The sequence below is a fragment of the Entelurus aequoreus genome, linkage group LG22 (genome assembly GCF_033978785.1).
Source record: "Entelurus aequoreus isolate RoL-2023_Sb linkage group LG22, RoL_Eaeq_v1.1, whole genome shotgun sequence".
Lineage (NCBI taxonomy): Eukaryota > Metazoa > Chordata > Actinopteri > Syngnathiformes > Syngnathidae > Entelurus > Entelurus aequoreus.
This window is the reverse complement of record NC_084752.1, coordinates 40,100,147-40,118,198: the sequence shown is the minus strand read 5'-3', so window position 1 is coordinate 40,118,198 and position 18,052 is coordinate 40,100,147. Positions and strand designations below refer to the sequence as shown.

General features: G+C 40.4%; 1 protein-coding gene across 10 annotated transcripts in view; it reads left to right on the top strand.

The window, feature by feature from the left end:
* The first annotated feature begins 991 nt into the window (after nucleotides 1–991).
* Nucleotides 992–18,052, top strand: part of LOC133639703 (protein kinase C beta type) — a 96,114-nt gene continuing 79,053 nt past the window's right edge. For 3 of the 10 annotated variants that reach the window (XM_062033245.1, XM_062033248.1, XM_062033244.1), the window contains exons 1-2: nucleotides 992–1,397; nucleotides 1,804–1,835. In XM_062033245.1, the coding sequence (XP_061889229.1) occupies nucleotides 1,234–1,397; nucleotides 1,804–1,835 (196 nt within the window). In that variant the 5' untranslated portion in view covers nucleotides 992–1,233. The remainder of the gene's footprint in view (nucleotides 1,398–1,803; nucleotides 1,836–18,052) is intronic. The other 7 variants (XM_062033254.1, XM_062033251.1, XM_062033252.1 and 4 more) reach the window with 4 other exon arrangements.

Sequence of the window (18,052 nt, the reverse complement as noted above, 5' to 3'; positions counted from 1 at the left end):
ATATATATATATATATATATATATATATATATATATATATATATATATATATATATATATATATATGTATTAGAGATGTCTGATAAAATCGGCCTGCCGATATTATCGGCCGATAAATGCGTTAAAATGTAATATCGGAATTTATCGGTATCGTTTTTTTTATTATCGGTATTGTTTTTATTTTATTTTTTTTTAATTAAATCAACATAAAAAACACAAGATACACTTACAATTAGTGCACCAACCCAAAAAACCTCCCTCCCCCATTTACACTCATTCACACAAAAGGGTTGTTTCTTTCTGTTATGAATATTCTGCTTCCTACATTATATATCAATATATATCAATACAGTCTGCAAGGGATACAGTCCGTAAGCACACATGATTGTGCGTGCTGCTGCTCCACTAATAGTACTAACCTTTAACACTTCATTTTACTTATTTTCATTCATTACTAGTTTCTACGCAACTGTTTTTATATTGTTGTACTTTCTTTTTTATTCAAGAAAATGTTTGTAATTTATTTATTTTTTTTTTTTTTTTAAAAAAGGACCTTATCTTCACCATACCTGGTTGTCCAAATTAGGCATAATATTGTGTTAATTCCACGACTGTATATATCGGTATCGGTTGATATCGGTATCGGTAATTAAAGAGTTGGGCAATATCGGAATATCGGATATTGGCAAGAAGCCATTATTGGACATCCCTAATATATACATATTTATTTTGAATATCTCCCTAATTCTGAGGTCTCAAGGTTGGCAAGTATGATAATTACTGGTTTTGCAACAAATATTTTTAACCCCAATTAGGTGAAATGACGTAATCTCCCACGGCACACCAGACGGTAGTGTGCCGCGGCACAGTGGTTGCAAAACACTGCCCTAATATACATGATGTCAAATAACTAAAGTGATATTGTAATTTGCGCATCGATATTAGAGCACAAAGATATGATATCGGCGGTGCCGACGTGTCGTCACTCTCAGACGGTATAGCGACAGTCAAACAGGAAGCACGCGCGCGGCGCGGGAACGAACCGGAAGAAGCCACGGTCTCGTCGGTACGGAGGCAGCGTCGCCAGAGGGGGGCGGGGGAGACGACGACGCGGGAGGAGGAGGAGGAGGACACACCTGCACCGAGACACGCAGCCGCAGCTGCCGCCTTTCGCCGCTCGTCTCGCCTCGGCCCCTCGTTCCTCCCTCGGACCTCCGCCGCTTCCTCGCTAAGATGGCTGACCCCGGCAGCGACGGAGAGGTGGCGGAGGGCGCGCGCGGCTTCGCTCGCCAGGGCGCCCTCCGCCAGAAGAACGTCCACGAAGTGAAGAACCACAAGTTCATCGCGCGCTTCTTCAAGCAGCCCACATTCTGTAGCCACTGCACCGACTTCATCTGGTGAGTACGACTGGAAGTGTGTGTGTGTGTGTGTGTGTGTGTGTGTGTAAGTGTGTGCGTGTGTGTAAGTGTGTGTTAGTGTGTGTAAGTGTGTTAGTGTGTGTTAGTGTGTGTGTGTGTAAGGACACAGGTGATTCACTTGATGCCGCCGCAGTGTGTGTTCCATCCCCACCGTGCGTCCAAGTCGACCTGCTAGCCCCCCGCAGCTCCTTCTTCCTCCCTCCGCTTGCAGCAAAGCAGCGATAAACCGCCTGGATCTTTTTTTTTTTTTTTTTTTTTTTTTTTTTTTTTTTGCCGCATCGACACGCACTCTTTCCGCTGCGGCATGGCCAAGTGTCAGTGAATGCGTCATTTATTAATCCTCCATATTACTGATATTGATCCCAGCACTGTGTTGTGTCCGCAGGGGCTTTGGCAAGCAGGGCTTCCAGTGCCAAGGTAAGAACATATTCACATGTCGACCACCCTGGGCCCTGCTTTGTTGCCAGCTGTGTACCCACACACCGGGCAGCATCAACATTTAGTTAACAAAAGGAGTAGTTCGGCCAAGGAAGTGGTTTCCTTGTCTTAAACCGGCATGTGTTGAGTTTCACGCCACGACTCTCGGTCACATGCACGCGACCGCCGCAAATGTTGGCGTGCTGGCTTTGTCACTTCCTCTTCTTGGCTGCGCCATGCAGACGTGCACTTCCACACATAAGACATGCACTTCCACACATCTGGCTGCAGACGTGCACTTCCACACATCTGGCTGCAGACGTGCACTTCCACACATGAGACATGCACTTCCACACATCTGGCTGCAGACGTGCACTTCCACACATCTGGCTGCAGACGTGCACTTCCACACATGAGACATGCACTTCCACACATCTGGCTGCAGACGTGCACTTCCACACATCTGGCTGCAGACGTGCACTTCCACACACCTGGCTGCAGACGTGCACTTCCACACATCTGGCTGCAGACGTGCACTTCCACACATCTGGCTGCAGACGTGCACTTCCACACATCTGGCTGCAGACGTGCACTTCCACACATGAGACGTGCACTTCCACACATCTGGCTGCAGACGTGCACTTCCACACATCTGGCTGCAGACGTGCACTTCCACACATCTGGCTGCAGACGTGCACTTCCACACATCTGGCTGCAGACGTGCACTTCCACACATCTGGCTGCAGACGTGCACTTCCACACATCTGGCTGCAGACGTGCACTTCCACACATCTGGCTGCAGACGTGGACGCTGCCTCAGACTTCATTGACTGGGATTAGTTTGTTGTTACTCGAGAACCCGCCAGTGACCTCTTGTTTGCTCAATACACTGTAAATGATTACCTCGTGGGTTTTAAAGGGGAACTGCACTTTTTGGGGGGAATTTTCACAATTGCAATCAAAATAACGTATGTTTTTCTTTTTTTTAATGCATTCAATTTTGTAACATATGGCAATGCAGCTAATGAGAGTACTCCATTGTGCCCATAAAGCCCTCTAAAAAACATCCTCCATTTACATCGCGTGACCTGAGTATTAGCGTAATTGTTATTTTAAGTGCTAACGCTTACACATAAAGTGCTAACGCTTACACTTATGCAGCTACAGTATTGACATATTGAACTGCTGCCGCTGCATCACCTATGAGTTGGTGAAGCTAATTGTAGATTATAAATCATGCCTTTCACCTCGATACAAGAAGGTTGTGGCCATAAACTGAGGAGTTGGTCAACTTTGGCATTCCATTTAAACCCGGAGATGGCGAGAAAGACACCCACTTTTTTTTTTTTGAGGATTATGATTAATTCGCCAACTAAACGGGAAGATGTAAACATCCCATCCCTCTGCATCCCAGTGAGAGTAGACATTGTACTGTAAGTGATTGTTATTTTATGGATGTAGTTTGTATTTCTTGTTAAGCACTTAGCAATACTGCTACATAGGGGTGTACTGGTATTTGTATTGAACCGTTTCGGTACGGGGGTTCTGGTTCGGAGGTGTACCGAACGAGTTTCCACACGGACACATTAAGTAGCGTAACGTACGTTGTGTAAACAATGCACACTGAGGCACAACACACGGCATGCTAGCAGCGACCGGGCTAGGACAACATGTAAAAGCCATAGCTGGGAGACCCTCCTGCCTCGTTAAGATCTCCCGTTTGGGAAGACTTTCGCTGCGCGATACAACAATGGAGGACGGAGGTTTGCCGACATTGTTCAGCAGCTGCTTCTGACAACACGTCAAACATGCTAACCCATTTGAAGCATCACCACCGCATTCAAGCAGCCTCTCCTCGGCGAGTCAGACAGGGCTAAAGCAATAACAAATGTTTTTATAGCAGCAGATTTAAGACCATATTGCATTAGAAACTAGATTTTGAGCCACTTCTATGGTGGAAGAACAATATATCCTCTTACTGCCAAGTTAGCCAGGCTGGTGGGGGAAAGAAAAGTTAATCTGAGGCTGAGTTGACTTGAAACAGTTTAATGTTGCACTTTTTATATGTAGAAGAAAAGTTTTGTCATTTTATTTAATCCGAGCAACAACTTGAGGCAGTTTAATGTTGATTAACGTGGACCCCGACTTAAACAAGTTGAAAAACGTATTGGGGTGTTACCATTTAGTGGTCAATTGTACGGAATATGTACTGTACTGTGCAATCTACTAATAAAAGTCTCAATCAATCAATCAATCAAAAGCACTTTATATGTAGAAAGGTTTTGTTAAGAAACCATTCTGAGCCTTATCTTATTTAGTTTTTATTTTATATATGTTGACCACATTAACCCTGGCAATGGACCCTGTGTGTATATGTATGTTATGCCATTGTTTACACATTTGGTAAATAAATAACCAAAAAATGTATATTTAGTTGTTTTCTGTACCGAAAATGAACCGAACCGTGACCTCTAAACCGAGGTACGTATCGAACCGAAATTTTTGTGTACCGTTACACCCCTACTGCTACATGATGCTTAGTGTGTCACTAAAGCTGGATATGTTTTACACACTCATCCTCCTTATATTCAGGCTCAGAAAGATAAGGTTCTGGATCATCATTTGTCTCTCATGAAGTCTGTCATGATTAATAATGTTGGAAACAAAGTAGTGAACGTGGTAATGCGTCTGTGACACTAATATCCCGCCGTATGCTTAAAATGAGCAACAATACCTAAACATTGTTGTCATGAATGTGCCTGTTACTACATGACATATATACTGACAGCATGTATACAAAACATATTTGATGAGTTTTACAGGCGGAATAGAGAAAATCCTATTACCTTCATTGTAAGCTGACTTTTGGTAGCGTTTATTTACGAGTTAGTAGCATAACAAAGAAAAAGACGTGTGTGCTTGTCCCACCTAAGGATTGTGATGGTAGACATCATTCCTAAACAACTGCAGTTCTCCTTTAAAGGCTGAATGTATTAGACTGCAGGCCAAAAGGTTGCGTCTAAATGTTGGGCTTTGTGTTCTGCTATCAGCTGATCACATGCAATCCACCAGTCAGGTCGAAATGTTGTATTGATCTGCTTCCATGTTTGAACATTGTGATGGAGGATTGATAGGTTAGTTCACAGCAAGGGACTGTAAAGGATGAAAGAGACTTGATTAGCTAATTCACTTCAAATGTAGCAATTCTAACATAGCTATGCTAAAATGATGTATACAGGTGACTTTACAGGTGTCTTTTAAAGTACCAATGATTGTCACACACACAATAGGTGTGGGGAAATTTGTCCTCTGCATTTGACCCATCCCCTTGTTCACCCCCTGGGAGGTGAGGGGAGCAGTGAGCAGCAGCGGTGGCCGCGCCCGGGAATCATTTTTGGTGATTTAACCCCCAATTCCAAACCTTGATGCTGAGTGCCAAGCAGGGAGGTAATGGCTCCCATTTTTATAGTCTTTGGTATGACTCGGCCGGGGTTTGAACTCACGACCTACTGATCTCAGGGCGGACACTCCAACCCAGACCTGGGCAAACTAAGGCCCGGGGGCCACATGCGGCCCGTTAAGCTTTTCAATCTGGCCCGCCGGACATTCCCAAATATTTTTTTCTAGATCCTTAAGATGTAAAGTGTAGCTGCCATTATGATGTGCAGTCATGTTTTCTAATGACCGGAAGTCTTCAACTATACTAAGTATTTCAATGCTTGAAATCTGCGCTTTTGCATGATATATTAGTTACTATGATAATGTAATTAGTAGGGATGATACTCAAAACCGATTTTCCCGGTTGTTCGATAAGATCAAGTCCTACCCAGACCAACAAGAAAGATTAGGGAAAGATTGTCATTACCTAGCTTTTTTGTACAAAGTAAACTTTGTTTTGCCACTTCAAAATAAAGCTGAACATAAAGCATAACTTGTGTATGGTTATACAATTATTTGTTTGTGGTCTATACAAATGGATGTATTCAAGCTATAACATCATGTAGTTTTTTGGTGTATGTGTGGTCTAAGGCCTCATTTACACTGCAAACCAAATCAGATTATTTTGCCCTCAAGAGCCACAGATCAGTTGTTTTTGTCCGCCAGTCTCAACACTCTGAAGTGCTTCAAATCTTATCTTTTCTCAATAGACTCAGGCCCCATCAATTGATTGATTGATTGATTGAGACTTTTATTAGTAGATTGCACAGTACAGTACATATTCCGTACAATTGACCACTAAATGGTAACACCCCAATACGTTTTTGAACTTGTTTAAGTCAATTCAAGAGGTAGTCCAAATCCGATTGGAATCTGATCTTTTTAAATGTGACTTCAGTCCAAGTAGAAATGCGTCCTGAATGTGACATGATTGGGACTTTTGCACCATATTTGGTCGAGCTATGTCATTCGTGTGCGCGGGGAAAGCCGCAGCCCGCCAGCAGAAGTGTCTACGTCATCACAACATCCGATTTTGGTGAGCAAAGTCTTAGTCGGCGGACGAATCTTCGGTGCGTCACTAGTCAACAGTACGCAAACAATAGGGTATAAGTAATATCCGTTCCATCCATCCCCCGCTTGTCCCTTTCGGGATCGCGGGGGGTGCTGGAGCCTATCTCAGCTGCACACAGGCGGAAGGCGGGGTACACCCTGGACAAGTCGCCATCTCATTGCAGGGCCAACACAGACAACATTCACACTCACAATCACACACTAGGGACCATTTAGTGTTGCTTATCGACCTATATGTGAATATTTATATATATATTTTATTTATTTATTTTTATTCCGAAAGAAATGGCGTTTGTTAAAAGACAGGAATTGACGTGTACGCTCTTGTATTTACTTACATGTTACGTACATTGCGTACCGTATTTCCTTGAATTGCCGCCGCGAATATAGTATTCGCCTGCCTAGAATTACAGCCGGGTCAAACTCGTTTCGCAAAATAATTAGCGCATGCTTGGCACTTCCGCCGAGTCAAATATGAGTCATTAAATGACTTCCGCCTCCTGGTGGTAGAGGGCGCTAGTGATCCTTCTTGCGACTGCTGGTACTGCAGAAGACCGGTGCTGCAGAAGAAGACAACAGGCAGAATTGTTTGCTTGCACTTTTACCATGGAGGATTACATATCTAAAATAAAACAGTTTTCTAAACTGGACTTTCAATCAAAGCAGGAGGTAATACTTAAAGGAAGATCTCCATCGAGACAGAGAGACTTTTAAAACTGAAGAAAGATAAGGAAGACTTCTATAGGAGCTGCGCATGGACTCATTTATACCTAAAGGTAAGACCATAATAACGTTTTTTTTAATTAAATGTGCTTTTCATGATAAGGTAAGCGCCGGAGTGAGAAGAGGTTTTAAAATAATTAACGCATGCTTGTCAATCCCGCATGGTTTTGGTAAACGCAGGAGTGAGAAGAGGTTTTAAATTAATTAGCGCCCCTGCGGCTATTCAAGGAAATACGGTAAGTTGTTTACGTAAGTGAGTTGAAAAACAAAGCTAACGTAGATCCACGCTGATGTCCTTGACACCTCCACTTAACAGCCAAAAAAAGATTAGAACCCTACCAAATATATTGCACTATGTGTATTCATTCGTACATATTATTACTTTAATTTATTTTCACGTAAAAATATTATTTTTTATGCTGCGACGACTTATTTTATTTTGTAGTAGTAGGAGCGCCTTCCTTGTTTATTTATAGAATCCGGTCAACTTCCTGTGTTGTCACTTTATTGAACTTTGAAATATGATGAACATCTTGACCCCTTTTTTTTTTTTTTTTTAGATAAAGATTATTTATGTATTTAATATTGTTTACTTACTTAATATTGTTAATATACTATATTAATATACTAATATTATAATATTGTTAATATACTATAGTATATTATTTATTTATTCACTGTTCTGTTACAGAGAACAAGGAAATGGGATAAAATTACTATGGTATGAAAAGGGGTGGGATTAAATAAACTCTGCTTCTTCCTACTCCTTTTCGGACGTGCTGTAAGGAAACCAGTGGAAATATGTGATGCATTACATTGTATTTTATGCATGTTCCAAATAAACTGAAACTGAACTGAACTGTCAGCTAGAAAAAATAGTATCTCAAAAAAATCCGATTTGGGCCACTTTGGCTTGTAGCCTAAGGCTAAAAGGCGTCCTTTTATTCTGGACACCAAATCAGACATTTTTGCCCTCAAGTGACACAGATCAGATTTTTTTTGTCAGTCTAAACACTTCAAAGTGCTTCAAATCTGATCTTTTGGTATCAGATTCAGGCCGCATCAGGATGTAGCCCAACTCTGATTGGAATCTGATCTTTTCAAATGTGACTTCAGTCTGAACACAACGCGACCTGGATGTGACTTTTTCCGGTCAGCTTTGGGCGAGCCACGTCACTCGTGTGCGTTGGGAGAGACGCAGCCGCCAGCGGAAAAGGATATTTGACCACAACATCTGGTTTCGTGAGCAAAGCCTGTTCAAGATGACTGAATTTTCGGTGAATCACTTGTCAATAGTGCGCAAATAATTTGTAATATATGAATATATATTAGGGCTACAACTAATTTGATAATCGATTTATCTGTCGATTATTACTTCGATTAATCGATTAATAATCGGATAAAACAAACAAACTACATTTCTATCCTTTCTAGTATTTCATTGGAAAAAAACCAGCATACTGGCACCATACTTATTTTGATTATTGTTTCTCAGCTGTTTGTACATGTTGCAGTTTATAAATAAAGGTTTATAAAAAAAATAAAAAAAGTAGCCCCTGCGCATGCGCATAGCATAGATCCAACGAATCGATGACTAAATTAATCGCCAACTATTTTTATAATCGATTTTAATCGATTAGTTGTTGCAGCCCTAATTATATGTCTTTATGTAGATTCCGAAGAAATAGCGATTGTTAAAGAATTGACGCTGTGGTGCAGTTGCTTACATGCGAGTTAAAAAAATAAAGCTCATGTAGATCCACGCTGATGTCCATGTCTCCTCTACTTAACAGTCAATCAAAAATTAGTACCCTCCCAAATATATTACACTATATACATCCATTCATACATTATATTACTTTAATTTATTTTCACGTAAAAACACATTTTTAATGTGTTGCGACTTTTATTGTATTTTGTGGTAGTAGCGACTTCCTCCCGGTCAACTTCCTTCGTTTTCACTATATTGAACTGCGTATGCAATTGATGTCGAGGCCACATTGGGGCCACATGGGGGCCACATGGGGGCCACATGGGGGCCACATGGGAGCCTGCGCGCGTCAACACAGGAGTCTGATTAAAGATCACGTTTTACTTGCAGTGTAAACAGTCAGCTGGAAAAAATCAGATCTCGAAAAAGTCCGATTTGGGCCACTTATACTGCAGTCTAAACGTAGTCTAAATGTTTTTTGCAAATGACCAACGTCTATTAAATTAAAGTTGCCATATGTAATAATGCGGCCAGAAATGGTACTGCAATCACGGTCAAAATCCTGTAGTCCCCTCCTCCTCTCCCTGACTGAGGTTGCCAGATAGGCAGCTGAATCCAGCTGGATGGATTGGGCTACTCCGAGGAACTTCAAACTTACACTGCCTCTTACTAGGGGTTGAGGTCTGGGACCATAATAGCTGAATAGACAAGCGTTTTGTCAATAACAAATCTCTAACCAACAGAAATGAGGCTATTTTCAGGAAGAAGTAGGTCATGCCTGCGTACAATATCACAACAATCATATGGTTATTGTCAGTTTATCCGAAAACAAAGACTAAAACCAACTACAACCAAAGCTTGTAATGGTTATACTGGTGAAAATAAGTAGAGCATGCTTAGCAGACTAAAGTAACTAAAGAGGAGACATTTTACCAAGGTATGCCTATAGGCTACACCAGGGATCACCAACGCGGTGCCCGCGGGCACCAGGTAGCCCGTAAGGACCAGATGAGTAGCCCGCTGGCCTGTTCTAAAAATAGCTCAAATAGCAGCACTTACCAGTGAGCTGCCTCTATTTTTTTAATTGTATTTATTTACTAGCAAGCTGGTCTCGCTTTGCCCGACATTTTTAATTCTAAGAGAGACAAAACTCAAATAGAATTTGAAAATCCAAGAAAATATTTTAAAGATGTGGTCTTAACTTGTTTAAATAAATTCATACATTTTTTTTACTTTGCTTCTTATAACTTTCAGAAAGACAATTTTAGAGAAAAAATACAACAATAAAAATGATTTTAGGATTTTTAAACACATATACCTTTTTACCTTTTAAATTCCTTCCTCTTCTTTCCTGACAATTTAAATCAATGTTCAAGTAAATGTATTTGTTTTATTGTAAAGAATAATAAATACATTTTAATTTAATTCTTCATTTTAGCTTCTGTTTTTTCGACGAAGAATATTTGTGAAATATTTCTTCAAACTTATGATTAAAATTCCAAAAAATTATTCTGGCAAATCTAGAAAATCTGTAGAATCAAATTTAAATCTTATTTCAAAGTCTTTTGAATTTCTTTTAACATTTTTGTTCTGAAAAATCTAGAAGAAATAATGATTTGTCTTTGTTAGAAATATAGCTTGGTCCAATTTGTTATATATTCTAAAAAAAATTGTAGATTGGATTTAAAACATGTCATCAAAATTCTAAAATGAATCTTAATCAGGAAAAATTACTAATGATGTTCAATAAATTCTTTTTTTAATTTTTTCAAAAAGATTCAAATTAGCTAGCTTTTTTCTTTTTTTCGGTTGAATTTTGAATTTTAAAGAGTCGAAATTGAAGATAAACTATGTTTCAAAATGTAATTGTCATTTTTTTCGTGTTTTCTCCTCTTTTAAACCGTTCAATTAAGTGTAAATATCCTTAATTATTAATAATAACATAGAGTTAAAGGTAAATTGAGCAAATCGGCTATTTCTGGCATTTTATTTAAGTGTGTATCAAACTGGTAGCCCTTCGCATTAATCACTACCCAAGAAGTAGCTCTTGCTTTCAAAAAGGTTGGTGACTCCTGGGCTACACCAACGAGGAATTATTTGATTATGTGGTTTGGCTGTCTCCATACCTTTCACATTGCCATGATGACAGCCATGCTAATGTTGGAACCATTTCCTTAGCGTATCAGCATATTGAGAAGGAAATAGGCTCTGACACTACCCATATCCACTTAGCTCTTATTTGTACTAAATATATGTTGTCCTGTCAGTTGGATGACACATGGACATACATGCTAACTAGCATATGTTAGCCTGTATGTCCAGACCGGGCTAGCATGCTAAGCATTACACTAGGAGCTAACACCATCACACTAAGCATTGGTTGCAGGAACATACTAGCTTTGTGAGACAAGATCATAGACTGTACTGGACTACATACCAAATGTCCATTTCCATTTATTACAAGTAATAAGAAAAGGTAAATGCCTTACTTACCTATCAAGGAGGAAATGAGCAAGTTTGGCGTCAGATGAGAAAATCTTCAATGGTCTCCATCTTTCAAAGGCATGGTTTTGTTCCTGGCTTTGTCATGACTAAGTTGAGAATGGTAACTTTTGGATGTGCTAAGGTCTGACATGTTTAGTAACTTTACCAGTGGCAGTAGCCAGACCAAGATGGCAACCTGGATGTGACACACTCAGACTTTCTAATTGGTCCAACAGTGGAGGGCGGGGCATCGAAATGAAAACAATAACAATATTTCGGGGCTGTAAATCTAATTCTGAAATGAGCATATGAACTACTGTTGTCAGTTATAGAGGTATTGGAAAAGAAGATCCACCCATCTATTTTCTACCGCTTGTCCCTTTTGGAGTCGCGGGGGGTGCTGGAGCCTATCTCAGCTGCATTCGGGCGGAAGATGATTTATTAATTATTTTTGACATATCAGGGCCATGTAATGATGACGTGACATGGCATTACTACGTACGGCTCCTTTAATCCTAGTTCCAATGAAACCAGCATGCAGAGGCTTGCCTTGGAAAATGTCAGCTTTCACTGCTTGGTGGGCAAACTTTTCTTTTATAAAGTAGTTCATTTGTGGAAACATTCCTGCTTATATTGTGGGAAAAGTGACCGTTACTCCACTTCTGAGTGACCTTTTTACAATAAAGAGCAGCGTGAGACATTCTGGAAAGTCTAGGGCTGGACTGGTAATCTATATCATAAGGTTGGATTGGAGATAGTGTAGCTAATGTTGTGGTCGGTGACGCGAAACCGGCAAGGCTGAGCATAAAGGAGCGAGAGTGTGTGCGGTGCTGTGGAGATGGGAGGAGCGCCAACCCTGGAGGAATGTCAGACATGTGGTGCAGACGTGTTCTTACCTGTGTGCATGTGACAAAGGTATCTCCTGTGCATTCTGGGTGTGTTTCCGTACTCGTTCTGCAGATAAAGGTTCCTCTTTCTGTCCATCCTTTGTTTTCGTCGCAATGTATGCCTAAGTTTGGCCTCCACATGGGGTAAAAAAAAAAGAGGAAGTCACACACACTCTTAATTTCCTGTTGGCTAGGTCTTTCATGTCAAAATAGCAAGGCTGGAAACCAAGCACTAAATGCAACGGTTGAAACAGACACACCGAACAATGGAGGACAAAGGTCTTCTGTAATTAGTAATTACCTCTCGGAATGTGTTTGTCGGCCGCGTAAGTGGACGAATGTCATTGGAGAGTAGACTGAGGGGAACAGGAAGAAGAAGCAGTGCAGCAAAGGGTCTTCAAATTGTATCACCATTAGGACTGTGCCGTATGGCTGAAAACTGTATCACGATATGTCTTTTATTCTGTTGATATTGATAGTAATTGATATTTTTTTTATCAATAAAAAACAGGAGAAAAACATATTAAAGGCCTACTGAAATGATTTTTAAAAATTTAAACGGGAATAGCAGATCCATTCTATGTGTCATACTTGATCATTTCGCGATATTGCCATATTTTTGCTGAAAGGATTTAGTAGAGAAAATCGACGATAAAGTTCGCAACTTTTGCTCGCTGATAAAAAAAAAAAGCCTTGCCTGTACCGGAAGTAGCGTGACGTCACAGGAGCTAGTATTCCTCACAATTCCCCGTTGTTTACAATGGAGCGAGAGAGATTCGGACCGAGAAAGTGACGATTACCCCATTAATTTGAGCGAGGATGAAAGATTCGTAGATGAGGAACGTTACAGTGAAGGACTAGAGAGGCAGTGATGGACGTATCTTTTTTCGCTCTGACCGTAACTTAGGTACAAGCTGGCTCATTGGATTCCACACTCTCTCCTTTTTCTATTGTAGATCACGGATTTGTATTTTAAACCACCTGGGATACTATATCCTCTTGAAAATGAGAGTCGAGCACGCAAAATGGACATTTAAAGTGACTTTTATCTCCAAGACAATACATCGGTGACACACTTAGCTACTGAGCTAGCGTGCTAGCATCGTTCTCAAATGAAGATAGAAACAAAATAAATAAACCCCTGACTGGAAGGATAGACAGAAGACCAACAATAATATTAAACCATGTACATGTAACTACACGGTTAAAAATTCTCAGCCTGGTAAGGCTTAACTATGCTGTTGCTAACGACGCTAAGGCTAATTTAGCAACTTAGCAACCGGACCTCACAGAACTATGATAAAACATTAGCGCTCCACCTACGCCAGCCAGCCCTCATCTTCCCATCAACAGCCGTGCTCACCTGCGTTCCAGCGATCAACGGCGCGACGAAGGACTTCATCCGTGGGTTTGGCGGCAAGCATCGGCTAGGCGTAGTAAGTAGTCCTTGTTGTGTTGCTGTAAGTATTGTACTTAGCCGCTAATACACCGATCCATCCCACCTACAACGTTCTTCTTTGCAGCCTCCATTGTTCATTAAACAAATTGCAAAAGATTCACCAACACAGATGTCCAGAATACTGTGGAATTTTGTCGAAGAAAACAAGAGGCTTTTCTATCGGGTCCGATGGGGTCCAACCACTTCCGTTGCTTTTGTGACGTCACGCGCATAAATCATATCCAAAGGAGTTTTTCAACCGGAAGTGTGGCGGGAATTTTAAAATGTCACTTTATAAGTTAACCCGGCCGTATTGGCATGTGTTGCAATGTTAAGATTTCATCATTGATATATAAACTATCAGACTGCGTGGTCGCTAGTAGTGGCTTTCAGTAGGCCTTTAAACGTAAACATCTTAATTTAAACTGTAATCTTCCTCTGATTATGATCCCCTCCGCCGTCAAGGCAGAAAGGAAAGGAAATGTCAACACGAGCATGGTAAATAAAGTCAATACAATTCTAAAATCACATTGAACACTTAACAATAACCTCTTAAAATTAGGGTGCAAAAATAATGAATGTAAAAAAAAAAATGCTTAAGGTGTAAAATAATAGTGCAAAGTGTGAAAATGGAAACATTTCAATTTTCCTGAGGGAACTCTCCTGAAGGAATCAATAAAGTACTATCTATCTATCTATCTATCTATCTATTGAGAAGAACTATTTTCTGCAAGTTCATTGCTAGGAAGTTACAGCTGTGCTCTAAAGGGTGAGCGCGGTATCACCGGTCTTGATGAGGACGAGCACCTGGCATCATTTACAGACCACATTGGTCTGACTACGGTCCGTTGGTAATAAATCCCAAAAACTGCCATACTGACTTTTCCTGTTTTATCCACAATTTATTCGCTTTCTGCAGCACTCATTTTCTCTTTCTCTTGTCACTCCATGCAAAGAGTCAGTCCTGAGTCAACAAGATGGCACAAGCAAATTTGATAGTTGATACTGTTGCTGCTAGCGTGTCAGTCCCGCTGATCAGTGATCACTTCCTGCGTTGCTCGGTTACCAGAGAGCGAGCGCCTTTGTTCATGCAACCAACCTTGTTTTTTTCTGACAAAGAAGGAAAAACATTTTAATGATTCATCGTCTGCATTTTTTTATTGATATCGTTACGTGTGTATCGTAATATATTTTGATATTGTTTTGTCGCCCAACCCTAATCACTATTACGACCTTGACAAAAACAAATGTAAGGCTCGCTCGCTATTCGGTTGAATTTAAATTGTTTATTTTAGGGCTCTCAAATGTTTAATGCGGATTATTCCAACGTCATTATTAATCTGATCACATTTTGGGAATGCAGCGACTTCAAATCCCTGAAACGTCTCCGGCAACACATCTTAAGACATAAGTTAGTCTCTTACATGCAGAAATGGGCAGTTGGCTTTGTAGTGACAGGCTGCAGAAACAACTCAACATGGAAGACGCTACACAGGCATTTAATCCCATTAAATGTGTCCATGTGCGCGTAGCTAATGATACAACCATAACAGAAATCATCCCGCATATTTTAAGAGCACCAAACAAGCAGACACACGGTAAAAGTCTAATGCCATCACATGTTTGACTTGCATAAGGAGTGTTTTATTCAAACACGTGAGAGGACACGCATTATCTACAGTTTGTATGCAAAAAGTGAACTAATTGTCCAAAAATCAAACACCCCTCCTCTAATTAATACCTGTTCAGTTGTGTGTATGCTAAATTGTTAAAGGCCTACTGAAAGCCACTACTAGCGACCACGCAGTCTGATAGTTTATATATCAATGATGAAATCTTAACATTGCAACACATGCCAATACGGCCGGGTTAACTTATAAAGTGACATTTTAAAATTCCCGGGAAATATCCGGCTGAAACATCGCGGTATGATGACGTATGCGCGTGACGAAGTCCGAGTAACGGAAGTTATGGTACCCCGTAGAATCCTATACAAAAAGCTCTGTTTTCATTTCATAATCCCACAGTATTCTGGACATCTTTTGCAATTTTTTTAATGAACAATGAAGGCTGCAAAGAAGACAGTTGTAGGTGGGATCAGTGTATTAGCAGCGGACTACAGCAACACAACCAGGAGGACTTTGTTGGAGCGCTAGCCGCCGACTTCACCTTGACTTCCTACGTCTCCGGGCCGCCAAACGCATCGGGTGAAGTCCTTCGTCCTTCTGCCGATCGCTGGAACGCAGGTGAGCACGGGTGTTGATGAGCAAATGAGGGCTGGCTGGCGTAGGTGGAGAGCTAATGTTTTTAGCATAGCTCTGTGCAATCCGGTTGCTAAGTTAGCTTCAATGGCGTCCTTAGCACAGCATTGTTAACCTTTGCCAGCCTGGAAAGCATTAACCGTGTATTTACATGTCCACGGTTTAATAGTATTGTTGATTTTCTATCTATCCTTCGAGTCAGGGGTTTATTTATTCTGTTTCTAGATGCAGTTAAAGCAAGATGCTATCACGCTAGCTCGTAGCTAAAGCATTTCGCCGATGTAAAAGGCACTGAATGTCCATTTCGCGTTCGACTCTCATTTTCAAGAGGATATAGTATCCCAGGTGGTTTAAAATACAAATCTGTGATCTACAATAGAAAAAGGAGAGTGTGGAATCCAATGAGCCAGCTTGTACCTAAGTTACGGTCAGAGTGAAAAAAGATACGTCCATCGCTGCCTCTCAAGTCCTTCACTGTAACGTTCCTCATCTACGAATCTTTCATCCTCGCTCAAATTAATGGGGTAATCGTCACTTTCTCGGTCCGAATCTCTCTCGCTCCATTGTAAACAACGGGGAATTGTGAGGAATACTAGCTCCTGTGACGTCACGCTACTTCCGCTACAGGCAAGGCTTTTTTTTATCAGCGAGCAAAAGTTGCGAACTTTATCGTCGATTTTCTCTACTAAATCCTTTCAGCAAAAATATGGCAATATCGCGAAATGATCAAGTATGACACATAGAATGGATCTGCTATTCCCGTTTAAATAAAAAAAAATCATTTCAGTAGGCCTTTAATTCCATTGTCATTCAATGTATCATACTTTATCAGTCTTTTTGTTTACCTCAGTTATGTGTTGTCTACTACCTGGTTCATGTTCATGTGGCTACACAGTTTTTTAACTTCTTTTTTATGTAAGTAAATAGTGACATATATTAATGCAATTTCAATGTTATGTGCATTTATTTATAAGAAGAAAGATTAAAGGTAATTACAAAAATCCTTGTTTATTTCAATTATTTCCCCCAAAAGTCGCATTAGGCTAGAAGGTGTTTTATTCGATTACTCGATAAATCAAACAAATTAATCAGAATATTACTAAAATAATTGGTAGGTGCAGCTCAAGCTGCAACATTTAATTAAAATAAATCAATTACAAAAAACCTTCGATTTATACTCTGTTGCGTCGATTAATCGTTTAACGAGCGTCACCAATAAAAATAGATTAAATCCAGGCGACATTAAATGATAAAAGTGAAGGAATTGTTAAATGACAAAGCATTGTATATTTTGTATAATTCACTGATTGTTCCATATCTAACATACTGTATTGAAGTGTGGAGTAGTGGCGGTAAAACATATTTAAATCCAATTTTCCTTCTGCGGAAAAGAGCCGTGAGAACCTTTCCTGGAAAAGTGAACCCACAAACCCAATATTCAAACAGTTGCATTTATTAAAATTTCATGAACTGGCAGAGTATAATATCCTAAAAACCATGTACATGCAACAATTCTACTAAACACTATTCAAAACCGATTTGTAAAAAGAGAAAGTAATTATAATCTGACAGGAACTGAGATCTTTACTAAATGTAGATTTAGAACGGTAATAATGGAAAGAAGTATTTCAATCAGAGGTGTGAGTTTATGTAACAAACTTGACAGAGGAATAAAACTATGTAAATCTCTTTCTGTATTAAAAATATGTAAAAATCATGATGATGAAAAGATATGACAGAGTAGAATTATTTCTTTATTATTGGTTTAATTGTTGCAAAATGAAAATATGGCTTTGTAGTCGCCAACATTGAAAGTCAATTGATGCATTTGTGAAAATAGGGGGCAGATATTATAAGTGTTTAACTTCTGTCTGCTCATTTTCATTCCGATTGTACTTCCATTCATCCATTTTCTACTGCTTGTCCCTTTTGGGGTCGCGGGGGGTGCTGGAGCCTATCTCAGCTGCATTCGGGCGATAGGCGGTGTACACCCTGGACAAGTCGCCACCTCATCACAGGGCCAACACAGATAGACAACATTCACACACTAGGGACCATTTAGTGTTGTCAATCAACCTAGCCCCAGGTGCAAGTCTTTGGAGGTGGGGGGGGCCTATCCCCAGGTGCATGTCTTTGGAGGTGGGAGGGGCCTATCCCCAGGTGCATGTCTTTGAAGGTGGGAGGAAGCCGGAGGGAACTGTACT